At 42.6% G+C, this 20,081-nt stretch overlaps 1 protein-coding gene across 2 annotated transcripts in view; it reads left to right on the top strand.

The window, feature by feature from the left end:
- Positions 1-20,081, top strand: part of LHFPL3 (LHFPL tetraspan subfamily member 3) — a 256,340-nt gene that overhangs the window by 145,471 nt on the left and 90,788 nt on the right. For both annotated transcript variants that reach the window (XM_063134188.1, XM_063134187.1), the window contains exon 2: positions 16,534-16,770. In XM_063134188.1, coding sequence (XP_062990258.1) covers positions 16,534-16,770 — 237 coding nt within the window. The remainder of the gene's footprint in view (positions 1-16,533; positions 16,771-20,081) is intronic.

The following is a 20,081-nucleotide window of genomic DNA, read 5'->3' as shown; positions in this document are numbered from 1 at the left end:
AATGCCAGAAATACAAAGAAAAGGTTAATTAGGAATGTGGACGGGAAGATGAAATGACTGAAGTAGTGGAAAATACAGTGAGTTCAGAAGACACGAAGCAGCGGGAGTTGAAGAATCTCTGGAAAGCAGAAGGTTCCGCAAGACTATGTACTCGTTTGCACATGTGTCACTTGATGACTGTGTCATTATGTTCCCTTGGATGTGTGAATAAGCAATCACAGATCAGAGTCCTGGACACAACCTTCACATCATCTCAAACACCCTGGAATTGGTGTATATGTTTCATGCCACAAGCCATCAAGAGGTGATTAGACAAGTGATGGGAAATCAAGTGAGCCTATGTAAATCAACCCTTGGCAACACAGTAATGGAGCTCGGTCCAACGGATATGATGACACAATGGCAGCCCACCTGGGCTGTAATAGACTGCTCTTGCAGTGTACCTGCAGAAGCATCTCCTAGAGCCAAACTATTGATTTATTTAAAATATTTATATACTGCCATTCATTAGAACTTCCAGGGTGGTGTACAAAATTCATTAAAACTTCACTTAAAATTAATAGAAAATTCTGTAATAAAACAGAAAATCGATCAAAGCTAGGCATTAAAATCCAGCAAACGCTGGTTTAAACAAATACCGTCAAGGTTGGCACCTGACGTACCGCAGGGGGAAGAGAACTCCAAAAGATGGAATGTCATAACCGAAAATGCCCTCTCACTACTTGCTGTCAGATGTACATGTGAAGGCAGTGAACGGAACAACCAGGAGGTCCAGATCTGTAGTCTCTATGGATGTGCAGGTTGCTGTGGGAGAAAGTACTCCCTCAGGTAACTTGGTCCAAGTGTTATATATCAGTAACATCACCTTGAACCTGATCTGGTAACATATTGGCCCAATAGAAAAGGAAAGGAACCTCTCGTGCAAGCACTTGAGTCATTGCTGACTCCTAGAGGGACTCCTGCTTTCGCTGATGTTTTCTTGGCAGACTTCGTAGCGGGGTGGTTTGCCATTGCCTTCCCCAGTCGCAGTTACCTTTCCCCCAGCTAGCTGGGTACTCATTTTACCGACCTTGGAAGGATGGAAGGCTGAGCTGACCTGAGCCGGCTGCCTGAGAACCAGCTTCTGCTGGGATTGAACTCAGGCCGTGGAGAGAGTTTTGGCTGCAGTAACTGCCACTTAACACTCTGCGCCACACAAGGCTCAATTGGCCCAATAACTATATGTTAAATGAAATACGTGAGGGGTTTGCTTCATTGTTTATTTCTTAAATAACAACTGCACGAAGGGGCCAATTGTTGGTTGGACAAAAGGGGTTTAACAACCAATTGTCAATGTGTTGTTTTTAAACATATATTTTAATGAGGAAAGAACTGAAATAAACCCTCCATCTTCCTATGGCCGAAAGGCCTAGAAATGTGATCAACAGCCATAATTTATGACACTCTTAGCAGAGCAGACTTCTGGCAGAGGGAAGGTACCTTTTACATAAGAAAGCAAGTGCTTTCTTACAGTGCTTGGCGCCCATCTCTGCGCCCATCAGGTGTGGGGTGGAGGAAGTGGGTGAAATTATTTAAAATAAAAAAACTCACTGTGGAGGAAGACTGAGTCAATCAATCTTTCCCAAGGGTCTATTCCAGGGTTCTCCCCGGGTCCCCCCTCAATGCTCTGTACTACGTGACTGGTATATTTCTGGAATAAAGGCACACAGACACTCAAGTAAACCAAGATAAAAGCTTTAATGCATAAAAACAATGATTAAATGAAGACTTGGTTGGTAGCAGCTACACAAATAGCAAATATAAGGAAAAGAGGGAGAAAGGGGAAAGGGGAAAAAATGAGGTAGATGCGTATCAGGCCAAACCACCCATAAGTCCATCTAAAAAGAAACAAGCAGCCTCTCCGCTAGTATCCCTCCCTTCCCTAGCGACAAAACTTGCCTTTTGGAAAACCAGCCCCTGAAAACAATAACACTCTAACTTTCCTTAAGCTCCCGGACCGGGCAGCTTCAGACGTCCATTGCCTCCAGGCTGAAGACCTAGCCCAACTTAATCCAATCAGCCTTTTATCCCCATTCTCCCTAATGAGGGTGCTTGATCTTTCTTCGCACTCAAAGCCCAATTAGCCCAGCCAGGAGATAGCTCACAGGTGCGAGGCCTCTGCCCGACCTCGGGAAGATTGACTCCCACCTTTTCCCACATTCCAAGTTGGGTCCTGGCGCCGACTGGCTCATAAACAAGCTGACCAGATACCCCCCCATAAACATATCAAACTACTCCTTATCTACCCGCCACCACTATGGTTTACTACCTAGCAGGAAGGCATAGTTTACTACTTAACAGGAAAACAGATATAATTCAGAATTCAACTGCACTTTACAGGCCCCTAGTCCTTCACACTCACCTTTTGCGCATGAGCGTTCATGCGCTCTTCTTCTTTAACAACAAAACAAAACAAAATGACTGGCACAATGTCCTCTCCCTCTGAGGTCACAGAGGGGGGATCTCGCGATAAAAATATCACGAGATCTTCGCCCCTCCGTTGCGCAATACCAGGTAGGTCTAGCTGAGGCCCTAGTGTCCTCCAGTTGTTTTGGGCTACAACTCCCATCAGCTCCAGCCAGCAAGGCCAATGGTCTGGGCTGATGGGTTTTTTTAATCCAAAACATCTGGAAGGAACCAGTTTGGGGGAGGCTTGTGCAGACAATCAGCATAAAATAGCAATGGATGGATGTTTTGATCACTAGGTAATTTCTTAATACCTCTCATACCAGAGTTAGCAGCTCTGATTGAGCAGAAACAGAATACAGGTTAGTTAGCAGGGAATCCATCTTGTGGTGGCTCTCCCCTCACACCTGGCTGTGTGAGATGGCCTTCTTCTCAGTTTCAAGTGGGCAGGAGTGAGCAAGGAACTGATTCCGATGACTGCTCCCTTCCCTCTTTCTCTCTGCCATTATGATTGTCATTATTCATATCTCAGGTCCTTGGTGAGAGGGGCATGGCTGCCGCTGACACTTGCTGCTGCCGGGTTCAGTAAGGCATCTGCTCTTGAAAGGCAGGGAAATGTCACTGCTGAATGTCAGTGTGAATGAAGTGATACTGCCAAGGAACCTCTAGGGCCTATTGTCCGTTCCGCTGCTTTCCCCCCCTTAATGGAACTGTTAAAAAGATCAGGAAGGGCTGTAGATGAGATAAGTAAAGAACAGCACATGACAGGCGGCACAGCCGAGAAGACTAATGTGTGCCCCTCCGGGGCACTGTGAGGGATGATGCCAAAATCTCTTGCTTTCTTATGTAAAAGGTACCTTCCCTCTGTCAGAAGTCTGCTCTGCTAAGAGTGTCATAGGGCCTTCCTAGACGAGGCCTTAGCGCGCCTTCTGTCCCGGCTTCCCTGCTGTGCGTCCAGATGACGCACAGGGGAATCCGGAGACAGGCCGCGCTGAGGCCTTCTCCAATGCGCCATAAGCGAATTCGCTTATGGCGCGCCTTTTCCCCAGCTCCGGCCTGAGGCCGGAGCTGGGGAAGGTCTAGGGACTTCCGTGGCTTTTTGCGGCTAATCGCTTACTCACGAGTAGCCACAAAAAGCCGCGGACTGGCCACAGCGCTGAGCGCTGTGCCCATCGGCCGGGGAGATCCCGGGAGGGAAAAGGAGGGGAGACGACACAGGACACACGCACGGAGGGAAAAGGAGGGGAGATGACACAGGACACACACACACACGCACGGAGGGAAAAGGAGGGGAGATGACACAGGACACACGCACGGAGGGAAAAGGAGGGGAGATGACACAGGACACACACACACACGCACGGAGGGAAAAGGAGGGGAGATGACACAGGACACACGCACGGAGGGAAAAGGAGGGGAGATGACACAGGACACACACACACACGCACGGAGGGAAAAGGAGGGGAGATGACACAGGACACACACACGGAGGGAAAAGGAGGGGAGACGACACACGGGACATGGAGGGAGAGAAAGATCAGGAAGGGATCAGGAGCGGATGGGGGGGGGTTAACTAATAAAAAACCCTTACCTTCTCCGCAGTCTTCGGGCGCACGTGGCCCCTTTAAACTTTTTAAAAAATGGCCGGCGCTGCAGGGCTTCCGTCGTCCCTGCGCGTTGTGCGTCTAGGAGGCTGGGCGGCGCGCGTTAAAGTTTGCACGCCGTCGCCCCGCCTCCCTGCCGGCTTATCCCGGCAGGTCTAGCAAGGCCCATAGATTATGGCTGTTGATCACATCTCTAGGCCTTTCGGCCATAGGAAGATGGAGGGTTTATTTCAGTTCTTTCCTCATTAAAATAATAAATAAAACAACCATTGACAGTTTGTTGTTAAACCCCTTTTGTCCAACAAACAATTGGCCCCTTCAGGGTCTTCATTCTCTCCTTTTCAGAATAATCCCCTGCATCTTTCTGGCCTTTGCACACTTAGGCTGCCAAAGTAATTGCTTGTTGGCAGGATACAAACAGTTTGGCAAGAAATAGTATGACAGTGTCAAAGGCTTCTCTCTTGCATGTCTGGGAAAAAGATTTAATCCAGCACAAGGAGGACTCCCTAGGCCGATTTCACACGTTGACATGTAACATGATCAGGTAGTTTACAGATTATCAGGTAGACAGCAGCTAAAATAAAAGAGATACTTTTATCTTAAGCAAGATACCGTATTTCTTCGATTGTAAGATGCCATCGATTGTAAGATGCACACTAATTTCAGTACCACCAACAGAAAAAAAAAACTAAAACACACCCGCGATTCTAAGACGCACCCCGTTTTTAGAGATGTTTATATGGGGGGAAAAGTGCGTCTTAGAATCGAAGAAATAGGGTAGTAATAAATAAGTAGCCATTTGCAGTTCCTGGCTAAGTGGCACCCAATTAGAATACCTTTAAAGGGGGTTGGATCAATTCCTGGAGGAGAATGTTATCAATGGCTATGAGTCCTGATTGCTATATGTTACCTCCAGAGCCAGTAAGGCTATATACACCAGTTGCTGGGGAGCATGGCTGAGTGGGTACTGTTGCACTGTGTCCTGCTTGTGGCTCTCTGCTCGACAACTGGTTGGCCACTACATAAAGAGAATGTTGGATTAGATGGACCCTTGGTGTGATCCAGCATGGCTCTACAGTATGTACCTTGGGAAGGCCTGGGGGTTAGAGGGTTAGTACTTTAAAGAAAACCTGCCATGTGATGCTTTGGATCCTGGCCCTTGCCAGAGATGGAAATCCACTCCCTTGTATGAATAGCTGTTTTGAAAGCCTCTATCAATAATGGGCACAATCCTGCTTACTCTGTGTGTAGAGAGCAGAGCATGATGCTGTTCAGCAACAGGTCAATATAACCCTTCTTTCCAGTGGTGTAATGGAGCCAGGGCTCACAGGGACACAAGCACCAGCACTTTTTGATTAGCAAGGAAGCTGATGTCTTTTTTGCTAAGTGTAAGCCGCTCCGAGAGCCTTTTTTGGCTGAGGAGCGGGGTATAAGTATGATAAATAAATAAATAAATAAATCTGCTGCCCCCACCCCCTGAGGATTCCTTGTTTCCTCTCAGCATAGCTGCAGTTCTCACAGTAGCTGTAGTGAGGGTTGGGGGAGGAATGGATTTTCCCCACCAACAATATATACCGTAGTTATGCACTATCATTGTTGCAATGCAAAGTATTCTGGAGTGTCTTGGTCTTGAGTGGGCGATTAAAGCCTAATAGCTTTATCAAAAGCATGTTCCTAGTAGAAATGGAAACTGCTAGAATTGGTTTGTGGATACAGATCAACAGAGGGGCTGAATTTTTGGCCTGTTCTTGGAGTGGCTATGGAGACTGTCGTGATGAGCACAAGCACGTCAAAAGTTTCTACTCCACCGCTGCTCCTCTTTCCACCATGCCACCTTACGGTCCAGCTGCCATTATTCTCTGTCTACACTGCACTGCGACCAGAGCATTCACATCAAATGAGGTCCTCCCAAACCTCTGAATCTTTCTTTCAGCTACCAGCTCCTCCCTTGTCCTTAGCAAAAGCATGAGTAGAGTGAGAACAGTCCAGCAAACGCTTGTTGAAGAAAGGGAGGGGCACACTGGCCTCTGTGCCCTTCTCTCTATCAAAAATGGGCCCAAAGTCTTTAGAAAACTGGACAGCCCTGAAGATGTCTTGCAATGCTGAGATCCGTTCCATGGTGCTTATTTGATGAAAACCGTTTCCCTCCTTTACTCGCCTCTTCCCTGCCCCCATCATCCTGTGGATCTTCTACAAAAATGTAAATAATGGCAGGGAAGGTTAGAACAGTAAAGCTGAAAAACATCCTTGTTGTTTGAATGGGAATAGTCACGTTGTTCCCTCTGTTCTTTACACTGACCTTTTAATTATCCAGAAATGTTCTTTCCATACTTTTTTCTCCCTACTCCGTTCTCCAAATGAGCTCTTTTTCAACAACTTACCTACTTTACAGATGATTTGGTACATACAGTCCATTTTATTTTTCCCAGAAAGAGTGGCCAAAGATGAGAGATGTTATTCTCCCAACATAGCTAGTTGAAAATAACTGCCTTTCCAAAGGATCACTTTTAAGGGCAATAAATCCACAGTTGTTACTCCTTTGTTGTAGCAGATCTAGAAGTTCTTTCCTTTCAGGTATCGCTTCTGCTGAAGGGAAATGTCATTTCGCCAACACGCCAGCCACAATTTTCCATCTCTGGGAAAATGCCATTTTTCTTCCCCTCTAGATTGTGTATTGCAGTGGCAAGTGTTCTGGGCAACCTGTTTATATGAAAGTTGTGATCACCTATTGGATAGTGCCTTGAATACCATCACTGACAAGCAAAACCATTCTCCATCCTTCACTGTGCCATTTTATGAATTTATTCATAGGTTGAATTGCCCCCCCCCCCCCCGTGGTACTACTGAAATAGAGGAGTGCTCATCTAGTGAGGAAGCTTAACCTACAAGCTTAACCTTTCTTCTTCCACTTTCTAGTAACATCCTGCCATTTCATGAGAGATTTGCTCCAGCGCTACATCCCAGCCTTAGGAAGGCTGCTCTATCCTGCCTATGATAGGATATTACACTACTTCACTAGTTTGGGTATGGACCTGGGTGGTGGGTGGGGAAAACCACACTTTTAGATTGTAGGGTGGTGGTGGTCAGTATTCAAGGGTGTCAATCTCCAAACTCAAATCTAGTCTTCTGTTGCACATCTGGTTGCCCGTTATGTTTGCGCAACTCATTGTGCAAGCAGTTAACTGGTTGCACAATGCATTGCGCAATGAGTTACATAACAGTTATGCATTGCGTAACAGGTTGCACAAGCATAGTGTTCAACTGCTTGCGCAACCAAGTTTGCGCAGAAGTGCCTTTAGTTGGATTCTTCTCTTGCGCATAGTTCAGAACATCATTTGCACTAACAGAATGACATAGTTAGATACTGCCTGGGAAGCCTCTAAGAAAGCCATAGGAAGTATCTACGTACGTATTCTGCAAACTGGGGATATTTTTTTAAAAGATCTTTTCCACATGAGAGGTGTATCATTAGGATTGCAGGGAACAAAGCCAAGTTTTATAGCAGTGTCAGAAACTCATGAAGTCAAACTGGCAGCTGAACTGAAGAGCAATAATAGATCTGCTCACCCACATTTTCTTGTGGAGCGAAGACTCTTGAGACTGATACTTGATGTAGTGTGTGTGTGTGTGTGTGTGTGTGTGTGTGTGACCTGAGACTGTGGTCTTATTTTTTATCTTTCGGTGAGGAAAGGTTGACAGCCACTTTGTTCTGCTTTTCTACTCTGATTCTCTCTCCACTAAACACCTTTTTGATTTCGTGAACATAGGCTAGGGCTGCTGGCTAGCGAACAGGTACAAAATCTTAACACCTGTTTGCCAGATGTCTGCAGTTGAATCTGTCACGGCTACACCATCTGCACTGCAGCCTGGCAGATCCTTTTCTCTTAAGTAACTTGGCATTGAGGCCTATTCATGATGAAAATAATTTCAAGTGTCATCCACTTTACAAAAATGTATTCCCCTCCTTCTGTATCGTTTAATCTCTTCTTGACCCAACCTAAGCTTGCTTCTTCTCTGGAATTGCCATATTTCATTGACTCACTTTTTATGGAACATCCAGATGATGGTGTCTGTGTGTTTCATTCCAGGTTGCTGTTTTTTAATCTGTTGCCGTCACAGGTTTTTTTCTTTTGTTTTTTTAGACCTGATTTTGAACATATTTTTTGGAATAAAAAACAGAAATAGAGGGCCTTGCTAGACGAGGCCTTAGCGCGCTTGAGGCCCGGTTTCCCTGCTGTGCGTCCAGATGACGCACAGGGGAATCCAGGGTCAAGCCGTGCTCAGACCTCCCTTAACGCGCCATAAGCGAAGTCGCTTATGGCGCGCCTTTTCCGCAGCCCTGGCCTGAGGCCGGGGCTGCAGAACGTCTAGCAAGGTCCGTGGCTTTTTGCGGCTACTCACTTACTCGCGAGTAGCCGGGAAAAGCCACAGACTGGACACAGCGCTCATACGAGCGCTGTGCCCATCGGGCTGGGGGGATCCCGGGGGGGGGACTTGGGGGGTAAGGGCGGACCAGCAGGAGAGGGGGAGGGCAGAGGGCGACACAGGGGACGGCGAGGGATGGCGGAGGGCGACACAGGGGATGGCGGAGGGCAACACGGGACGGCGGAGGGCGACACAGGGGACGGGGACGGGGAGGGAGGGCGGGGAAAGAGTGGGCGGGAGGCATGGGAGGGGATCAGGAGTGGATGGGGGGGCTTAATTAAAAAAAAAACACCTACCTTCTCCGGAGTCTTCGGGGTGCATGTGGCCCCTTTAACAAAAAAAATGGCCGACGCTACAGGGTTCCGCAGTCCCTGCGTGTCAGCCGTCTAGGAGGTGGGGCGGCGCGCGCTAAAGTTAGTGCGCCGTCGCCCCACCTCCCTGCCGGCTTATCCGGCAGGGTCTAGCAAGGCCCGAAGTCTCTGCCGGACTGGGGAGGACAAGCAAAGTACTATTGACTTCTTAAGGGCTCTTCTGCCTTTAGGATAGCCAGTCTGGTATAGTAGTCAGAGTGTTGGACTGGGAGTCAGGAGATCCAGGTTCTAGTCCCCACTCAGCCATGGAATCTCACTGGGTGACTTTGAGCCAGTTACAGATTCTCAGCCCAACCTACCTCACAGGGTTGTTGTTGTGAGGATAACATGGAGAGGAGGAGGATTATGTACGCTGCCTTGGGTTCCTTGGAGGAAAAAAGGCGGGATAGAAATGCAATAAATAAACAAACGATAACTTTTTATGGGTTCAGCTATTTTATTGCTTCTCATTTTTATAGCAAAATAGTGATATTTGAATATTTGAAAAGTAAAAGAAAAAAGCAAGGGGTCTGGAATTAAACACTTCCCGCCACCAAGAACAGGAACTGACATTAGGTCATTTAAGGGGATATTAATAGGTCATTCATCTCTAATCACTACCCATTGATATCAGGAAGATGTAAATTGTTGTGAACCTACGAGGAGGAAGTGTTTAACATTGCTAGGAGACATTGCGGAGTGGAACAATTTATGAGTAAACATAGAGGATCTTGCCTTAGGAAATAGCATTGCTGTGTAATGTAGTACTGTTAGGGTGACCATATGAAAAGGAGGACAGGGCTCCTGTATCTTTAACAATTGTTTTGAAAAGGGAATTTCAACAGGTGTCATTTGTATATATGGGGAGCCTGGTGAAATTCCCTCTTCATCACAACAGTTAAAGCTGCAGGTGCCCTGCCCTCTTTTAAATCTGGTCACTCTAGTATAGTTTCTGCAGCTTTAACTGCTATAATGAAGAGGGAATTTCACCAGGTTCTCCATATATAAAAATGACACCTGCTGAAATTCTATTTTCTATGCAACTGTTAAAGATACAGGAGCCCTGTCCTCCTTTTCATATGGTCACCCTAAGCACTATATTAAGTATTCCCTCCCCAAACATGGAGGGAGCGTTGTAAATACTACTCTCCACTTTCTTCCATGTCACTGGCAGGAGCCCAGCAGGGATTAGGAAATGTCCGCGTGCTCTGACCTCAGTAGGATTGCTGTGCCTGTTAACTACAATCCAAGCCATAGGCTGTGTAATAAAAAGAAGGTAGAGAAAGAAATCTTCAGTTTTAATGCATAAAGTGTTTGCAGCCATCTGGGTTTAAAAAGACTCGAAGCAAGGTTCCAGTTTGAGCCAAAATTCAGCTGATCCTTTCAAAAATGTTAATTAGGGTGACCATATGACCGGATTTGCCCAGATTTGCCCGGGTTTTTGATGTCAAATCCGGGAGGGGGAGGGGAAATCCGGATATTTTTTTTCAAAGAGCAGCTCTAATGGGAATTAACAAAAATGCTTATAACTCCATCATTTTTTAAGATAAAGACATGAAATTTGGCACAATGGTAGCTCTTAGGAAGGGCTTTAGTCATACTAAATTTGAAAAAGATCCGTTCATCCATTGATTTTTTAGGATTTTTTTAAAAATTGAGGTTTTAAAATTATTATTTTTAAAATCGTCATTTTTAAAGATAAAGAGATGAAACTTTGTACCAGGATAGGATTTAGGTAGAGCTTTAGCCACACCAAATTTGAAACAGATCTGTTCATCCATTGATTTTTTAGGATTTTTTTAAAAAATTAGATTTTAAAATTATTTTTAAACTCTCATTTTTAAAGATAAAGAGCTGAAAGTTGGCACCATGATAGCTTTTAGGTAGAGCTTTAGCCATACCAAATTTGAAACAGATCTGGGGCCAGTAGCAAACCCTGTTAACAACAACAGCAGCTTGCAATGAGTGAAGATACAGTCAGAAAAGATATTTGAGGGAAGGGGAGAATGTAACACACAGAGTATAGCAAAAGCTTCAAAGTACAGCAAAACCTACAAAAGTAGGAGTGAGTGAAGTTAATTTCAGATACATTGAATCTCTCACTTGTTCTTTATTTCAGTGAATTTAACATTAAGATGTTATGTAGAACAGATTTGTCTTAAATGTGTGTTGTAAAATCAGACATGTGACCAAGGTTATGTTCGGGTGGGTATGCCCCCTTGGTACTGGATACGCCCCCTTGGGGGCGACCATGTTGTCCTCCTTTTTGGTTTCCAAAAAATGGTCACCCTATGTTAATGTTTTGTCATCAGTGCATATTGTGGTTTTACAGAAGAGTGCAAGTAGGGATGGACAAATCGGACAATTTCCATTTCTCTTTTTTCCAGGCCTTCGTTCATTCTGTCCTGTTTTTGCATCAATTTCTATACACACACACACACACACACACACACACAGTCTACATGAAAATTTGTGTGCCTTTTCATGTGCATTTCTCTTAATATACACATTTTATATGTATTTTTGCCTAACTTTCACATTTTTGCAAGTATTTTATATAATGCCTTTTTGTACTTCTTTTCACAAATATACACATTTGTGTGTGCATGTTTCCCTAATGTACACAAAGTACAGAGAAGTGTAAAAGGCCTATCCAGGGGAATTTTAGGATGTTTTTAGGATGTTTTAACAATGTATATTATGTTCTTAATTCAGTTTTATTTAATTTATATTTACTGTTGTTCCCTGCCTCAATCAGAATGAAGAGGCGGGTAAGAAATTATTATTATTATTATTATTATTATTATTATTATTATTATTATTGAAGAAAAACTGCATCCTGCTTTGCATATTGATTCGAGAAGGGTGCATTTGGTAAACTTGTACTAAAAGGCAAACTGAACAAAATTCTCTTCTGTCACAAGCAAAGAAAAAAAAGAGAGGTTCCTGCCCTAAGGAGCTTATCTAAATTCTAACTGTGGGAAAGATGACAAAGGGAGCAAAAGTGAGAAAGAAGGGTAGCAATGGGTTACTGTGACCATTTGGTTGGGGAAGCTTTTCCTACTTAAGCCTAATCTACATCAAGCAGGATATTGCACTATGAAAGCAGCATATAAAAGGTAGGAGCCACACCAAGCAGGATGTAACACTATGAAAGTGGTATGAAAGCAATATACGGTATGTGTCATGGGCTCCAACAGTTGTCAGTGCACTTCAATACCACTATAAATATTTATTTATTTATTTATTTATTTATTACATTTTTATGCCACCCAATAGCCAAAGCTCTTTGGGCAGTTCACAAAAATTAAAACCATGAAAAGCACAACAGTAGTGTGGCTCTTGCCTTTTATATACCACTTTCATACTGCTTTCATGGTGGAGTATCCTGCTTGGTGTAGATGAGGCCTTAGGTTGGTTTGAGAATTGTCAACTCCATACAGCCCTAAAGACCTCAGGTACAACATACTAACTAGGGTGACCATATGAAAAGGAGGACAGGGCTGCTGTATCTTTAACAGTAATGTAGAAAAGGGAATTTCAGCAGGTGTCAATTGAAGAGGGTGAAATTCCCTCTTCATCACAACAGTTAAAGCTGCAAAAGCCCTGCTCTCTTTTGTATCTGGCCACTCTACTATAGCTAGCATAGCTTTAACTGTTGTGATGAAGAGGGAATTTCACCCACTTCAATTGACACCTGCTGAAATTCCCTTTCCTACATTACTGTTACTGTCCTCCTTTTCATATGGTCACCCTAATACTAACTCGATAACTAGTCCTATATGTTCAACGTCTGGCTGCCTCCATATCAGTCCTTAATCATTCCTAAAATGAGATTCATAATTTTTAATCCTGGATATTTGGGCAGGTGAAAAGAAACTGGCTCCACAGTGTGTGTGTGTATGCGTGTGTGTGTGTTTTCCCTCTCTTTACACTCTTTCCCATCTGTTGCTTCCTTTCAGTGCTCTTCTTTTTAAGCCTAAAATGTCCTCATCAATTGCTAATCTTCATTCTCTTGCTTTGGCTGCTCCCTACTACTAGAATTTCTTGCCCCCAGACATCTGCTCTCTTCTCACAATTGAAAACAAACCTGTTCAGGCATTCCTTTCCCAGCTGATTTTCTTGTTCCTTTGGCAGTTTTTCCATTGTATTTTCTCTCCTTTCTCCCCTTTCTTATGTCTTTTTAGTTGTACTCTTGAGATCTTCTTCTTTTTTCTTTTTAATATACTTCGTATTTATTTATCTATTATTAACATTTATAGACCACTTATCTGCTAAAAAAAAAGCCATCAAGGTGGTGCACAATGATTAAAACAATAAAACCTTAAAACCATTTTGAAAAGAACATTAGAAACAGAAAAACATTAACTACATAATTTAAAAAGACTAAATTAAAAAGACTTTTCGAAAAGCCAAGAGAGTAGAGGGTAACTGTAATTCTTGAAGAAATACATTCTATAGTTTGGAAAGGACACAGGAGAAAGCCCTTGCCTGTATTGATGCCCTCAAGAGGTCTTCTCCTGCTGATGTTAATAACTAAAGAGGTTCATAACAAGTCAATAGATTCCTTAGATAGCCAGGTCCTAAGCCATTTAGGGATTTAAATGTTAAAACCAACACCTTGAATTGAGCCTGGAAAGTGAATTGCAACCAGTGCAGGTCTTCACACAGCACATAGTTAAACTATGAAATTTGCTACTACAAATGTAGAGCTGGCCACCAATTTGGATGGCTTTAAAAGGGGATTTGACAAATTCCTGAAGGAGAATGCTATCAATGGCTACTAGTCCTGATGGCTTCATGCTACCTCCAGTATTAGAAAAGGAATTGAGAACAAAACTGGCAGTATCAGACTGCCTTTATACAAATCTATGGTGCAACCACACTTAGAATACAGTGTACACTTCTGCTCACAACACCTTAAAAAAGATATTGTAGAGCTGGGGGGGGGAATGCAGAAAGGGGCAAATAAAATGATCAAGGGACTGGAGCATCTTCCCTATGGGGGAAGGTGACAACAGCTGGGATTGTTTAGCTTGGAAAAAAGGAGGCTAAGGGGAAACCTGATAGAGGTGTACAAAATTATGCATGGAGTGTAGAATGTGAATAGGGAAACATTTTTCTCCCTCTCCCATAATACTAGAACCCAGGGTCAACCCATGAAGTTGGTTGGTGGGAGATTTAGGACAGATAAAGGGAAGCACTTCTTCACAAAGTGCATAATTAAACTATGGAAGATGTTGTGGTGGCCACCAATTTGGATGGCTTTAAAAGGGGATGTGATAAATTCCTGGAGGAAAACGCTATCTATAGCTATTAGTCATGATGGCTATGTACTATCTCCAGTCTCAGAGGTAGTAAGCCTACATACACCAGTTGCTGGGGAACATGGGTGGAAGGGTGCTGTTGCACTGTCTCCTGCTTGTGGGACAGCTGGTTGTCCACTGTGTGAACAAAATGCTGAACTAGATGGACCTTGATCTATCTAGCATGGCTCATCTTATATTCTTATGCTCAGAAGAGGTGTTATATTGTCAAAGCTGAAGACCAAAGGCCCACTGAAACTAAGGTTTCTAGTGACAGTGACTTTGAAGAGGTCAGAGCCAGCTCCTGGACTTTCACAAGTGAGGCCCTCCACCTTGGACCCTACACTCTCTCCTTTCAATTCCTCTGAGGCAATGCTGCCCTTTAATTCCATGGAGTTGACCTCAGATTCTTCCAGTGAGCAGGGAGGTTCTGGGGAGCATTCCCCAACCAGCTTCTTGCTCCCCAGATCCTCACCATCAAGAAGAAGCCAATGCATGAATCACCATGGCTAGGCTCTGCCTATCTAGGAATGGGCATAATTGGTGTACCAACTCATGGAGATGGTCCAGGAGGATAGCATGGCCAATGATATAAAAAGCTCCTGAGAAATTAAGAAGTAACAGTGTCGGACTTCCCCAGTCCCTCTTCTGAAGGAGGTCATCCATCAAGGTGACCAATACTACATAGAATTTACCAAAATAGTGCATTAAACTGAAGGCAGCTTCTTTGTACAGCACTGTGTTCTGAAGATGATATATATCGTTAATTTCAACATAACTAGAATTGTATAAAAACATTGTGTAGATTCATTCTAATTGTTTAAGTAAGGTAGATAACTCTCTTCATTTCTTTCTGTATGGTTCCAATTTAACTCTCACTTCTAAATTTGTTTTCAGGAGCCCTCATGTATATTTACTCTTCCAAGTAAACCAAATTAAAATTAAAAAATCAAAAGTGTGTGATTTTGTACCCTTCTCTGTTCACTCTCACCAGTTTTGACAAATCTGGAAAAAATATGATTTAGGATTTTTACTCATCTACAAATCATTAACCAGCGAAATAAATATACGAGTTGATGTGTTTCATGCTTCACTCCTTTGTACTGGATTGAAAATCCATGAAAGTGGTGTGTTCTCCTTAGCCCAAAATGGAGCGTCCCTGTTTATGCAGAAATTATAGGGAATTTCCTCTACCACTAAGTTTTTTATCAGTGGATAGCAATTCCAAAATGCCTCTTGCAATATATATAACTGTATAAAACTGGCTTTGCTCTCAGATAGCTGATTTGGCTGTCTATGTTTGACTGTGCTAACAGGAAAAAGTGAATAAGTAAGCAAGCAAAATATGAAGTAGCTTAAGACAGATTCATGACATACTATTGGAATGCTACATGTATGAAAGTTCATCACTCAATTCAGATCAAGCCACTTACTGGCACATAACGAAGGTTAACAAATCAGAAGTAGAGTGTGGGGGAAGAGGAAGAAGTGGACTGTGGGATTGTGTGCTTCATCTTGTGTTCAGAATCCTCCTACCCACCCCTTTCACCATGGGTAGCATCTTGTTTCATTAATGTTCAAAACACAGTGGGTTGTATATGTAGAATCATAGAATAGTAGAGTTGGAAGGGGCCTACAAGGCCATTGAGTCAACCCCCCTGCTCATTTCAGGAATCTACCTTAAAGCATCCCTGACAGATGGTTGTCCAGCTGCCTCTTGAATGCCTCTAGTGTGGGAAAGGCCAGAGCTTCGGCTATGGGGCAGTATATAAATGTAATAAAATAAATAAATAAATAAATACTAGAGGCATTCAAGTGCTTGTCCCACTTAGGGTAAACGCATTGAAATAAATGGAACTTAAGTTAGACTAATGGTCTAAAGGCATGTGATGCTGCAACCTTGATGAAGCTAAGCAGGTCTAGGCCTGGTCAGTGTCTTGAAGGGTGACTACCTGGGAACCCCATGTACATTTCCTGCAATGAGCAGGGGGTTGGACTCAATAGCCTTGTAGGCCCCTTCCAATTCTACTATTCTATGATTCTAATGCAATCAAATCTCTCTGCCCATATGTTTACATGAGTTGTTCCACAGTCTTTTAATTAAAGGAGACAGACTAGTATCTCCTTTGTTAAGACCTGTCAGTAAAAAAAATATTTTTAAAAATGACAGTTATTATTATTATTATTATTTATTTATTTATATAGCACCATCAATGTTCAAGCTGATGAGTGGCATCTTAACTTCCTGTACACTGAATGTTTTGTGGTTGACTTTGAAATAACCTGCACATGAAGTCCTTGTTTAAAAGTGGAGATCATTGAACAGTATGGGGACAGTTGTGAAAATAGAGCAATTGCATAGCTGAAGTTGTTATTACTCTCTCTTTCTCTTTGTCTTCCCAGCTGCCTGCCTTGTCCTTGGCTGTATGATTTATCCTGATGGCTGGGATGCAACAGAGGTGAAACGGATGTGCGGTGAAAAGACAGACAAGTACACACTGGGGGCTTGTTCAATCCGCTGGGCATATATCCTGGCCATTATTGGAATCCTGGATGCCATGATCCTCTCGTTCCTGGCATTTGTACTTGGCAATAGGCAAGACAGCTTACTAGCGGAAGAACTCAAGCTGGAAAACAAAGGTAGTGCTGCCTTAAAGGACTGTGTTGCTCTGAGCTGCCTCTAGGGCACATACTTTTAAAAACAGACACACGAAAACACCCACCTACCATCTCCATTTTCTTTGCCTATCAAAAATAGTGCTTGCTCTCAAGTTCAAAGTTGCTGTGCCTTTTTAAAACTGCCTTTTCATTCTTGGATGAAAGTAGTCTTTAAGGGCACAATCATATGCATATTTTCACTGGAAAAAGTCCTACATCTCCAAACATTCCACAGTCAGAACTTACACTCCCCCCCCCCCATTTAAAAAACAAAAATTGGTCCTTCATACTCTTGACCCTGTCAAAAGAACTTTTGAGTTTCACCCTTCAGTTCCTCCAACTTGCTCCATTTGCTGTCCGTGCCTCCATAGCATTTTCCTCTTCCATGCTCCTTGTGTTTTCATTGACTGGCCAAATTTTCAGTGTAATTTCAATTTCTGTGGTATGTTACTCCATGAGAGGTTCCTCTGCATTGGAGAGCAAAGCAAGGCCCGCCTGGGTACGGGCACCGATAATGAGGTAGACTATGGCGTAGGCCATCAGGTGATGGTGTGCTCCACAGAACTCAGAGCCCATTGTGGTCCTTGTCCTGCCTAATTTCATTCAGTTGCTTTGGGCAAGACTTTTAGGGCACAATCTTGTGCATGTTCAGATAGAAAACAATGGGAGTTGTAGGACTTTTTTCTATCTAAACATGTATAGGATTGCATCATTAGGTGTTTTTGTGGTCCGTGTTATATTACTTATGCCATCAAACCTGATGTGATCAAATAAGGCAAGCGAGCTGTAGAAACACAGACCGAATTGACACTACTTGGTACAAATAAAAGGGCACAGATGGTGATATGTCATCAAAGGTCCAAAAAGGAAATTTGGGGGGAAGGCACAACTCCACATGGACTCCAAATGAGCAATGGGAAAGGAAGGGCCTTGATTTTCCTTTTCTTTTATCCTCATCCAGAGCACGTAGAGCCCTGAATTAAATCGGTGTCAGTAAAAACCAACCAATACAAAACCTGCCCCATTTTACAGCCAAGCCACAAAACTTCATGAATGATTTGTTCCAAATGACACCAGGCCCCATTGCTAAACATTTAATAGTGGCACCCTTTCCAGTTGTGCTGCTCTGCCTTTATATTGGCCTGTTGTTGTTGTTGTTGTTTAAAGTCATGGTGAACTGGAGTAGTATGATCTTTGAATGTAAAATGCAGACATGTCTTCAGGCATTTACATATTATGGCCACTGTTCTGCCACAGTTTCTCGTTCCTCATCATTCACAGCTAGAATAATATCCATTAATCACTAAGGCAGGGGCTTAACCAAATAATCTCAGCTGCTGCTGCTGCAGTACTCAGAAAGCAAGGAGTTATTTACTGTTGCACTTCCTCTCTTGTAGTTTTACTATGTGAGTTATTAAGCACTTGAAGAATGTTATCTCTTCACAAGGGCTCTAAATTTGACTACAACGCCTTCAGAAGCGACAAGAGTTGAGAAGGAGCTCTGTGTTATAAATAGCAGTGTGGTTTTTTTTAATGGAGTCAGTTTCCCTCTTGCTGTTTTTATCACGCCATCCCAGCACCAAAGATTTGCAAGTATTTTGATTGCCCGGCCCTGGATATAACATTCTGCATTTTTTGTGTATGTGCATAAAGGTGTCTGAAAGACTAAATGCCACCCCCACCACACACAAACACACATGAGCACAGTTATTGACAAGCTTCCTTATAGCCAGGGTTCTGATGACTGTCCTGGATTTAGTTCTGAGGATTTGCTGGGTAGTGAGGTGGACATATGGGTTAATTTGTGAGAGTGTTGCATCACGAACAAGCAATTCGACTTAATGGCCACAGGGGCTATTTAACAGGGTGGATAAAAATCAATGATTTTCTTTTAAAACTAATTTTTTAAAAAAATTAAATCAGATTTTTTTAATGAAATGCTTTTTGAGGAAAAATCTATCTAAAAATACTTTTCTATTTAAAGTATATTATAGTCCAAAGGTTATTCATCATGAAATAAGGATTAGTTTAAAATTATGTAGCATGAGGCTGTATATTCATGCAATGTTTACATTTTTTGGTAAATGAATTCCATTAATCCATTCAGGTAATGATTATTTTTCTCCTTCCAATAAAGTACAGCAGAAAAGTTGTCCAAATATGAATGATTAACCAATTAAACTGGAGATAGTTCACCTCACAATAATTTCATAATTATCTATCTATGATGTGTTTCTAATAGTATCACCAAAACAGAGTATGTATATATATAGATATAGATATAGATATAGATACTGTAAAACTAATCTGAAAAGTTGTTATTCTAAAAATGAAACCTTCATCTGGTTGTAAATATTAAGATGATACCAGCAAAAATGAGTCTTTGGTAACTCTAAATTGTGTAAAATATGTATTAAGCTAATAGCGAGGAAGAGTGCCCTTGGGGGTGGGGGATCACATGATTAAATCGAGTATTTCTGAGTAGTGATTTAAATCGTGATTTAAATCATGATTTAAATCAAATTGATTTAAATCAAATCCACCCTGCTATTTAAAACAAACTTATGTCACTCTCTTCTATATGTTTCCAGCAATCTCCCATTGAGGGTTAGAGATGGATGGATCTTTCCAATCTCAGTTTCACATCTGTTTCTTCATAAGCCCAGTCTCTCTTGTTTCGGTATGAATATAAGAATATATACTTATTTCAAATGCACAACCATTTGCATTATTTCTGTATGCATTTTATCCTGAAATATGCAGTTTTGAACAAATTTTACGATAAAATGCATGTTTTTGTATTCATTTTACCTGGAAAAATACGTATTTGAAATCATTTTATTGTGAAATGTGCATTTTGTGGGCATTTTAAGATTTTTGGCCTACAAAACTCCCATCAGCCCTAGACAGCCTCAGCCAATAGGGAAGAATGATATAGGGCAGGTGGGTATTATTTCCCATACTCCAGAGGTGGGGTGTGGCTGAGGCTGAGAGATGGCGGTTTACTTAAAGCTGCCTAGAAACACAGAAAAGCTTCCTTATCAGCAAGTGAACCAAAGTCAGGCAATTAGTTCATCTGCCTCAGTATTGTCTGTGCTAACTGGCAGGGTCTCAAACAGGATCTTTTCCAAGCCTTACCCAGAGTTGCCTGGGACTTCCTGCATGCAAAGCATGCACTGTTCCACCAGAAATGATGAACTTTCCCCCAAAAGGGGATTTCAACTGCAAATAGATAGATAGTGCTAACATTTCTATTGTAAACACTGAAAGATCAAAATGGTGGCTGCCTTCCA

This window comes from Elgaria multicarinata, chromosome 9 (genome assembly GCF_023053635.1).
Source record: "Elgaria multicarinata webbii isolate HBS135686 ecotype San Diego chromosome 9, rElgMul1.1.pri, whole genome shotgun sequence".
NCBI lineage: Eukaryota > Metazoa > Chordata > Lepidosauria > Squamata > Anguidae > Elgaria > Elgaria multicarinata.
The sequence above is the reverse complement of the archived record's forward strand: the minus strand, read 5'-3'. Positions and strand labels throughout refer to the sequence as shown.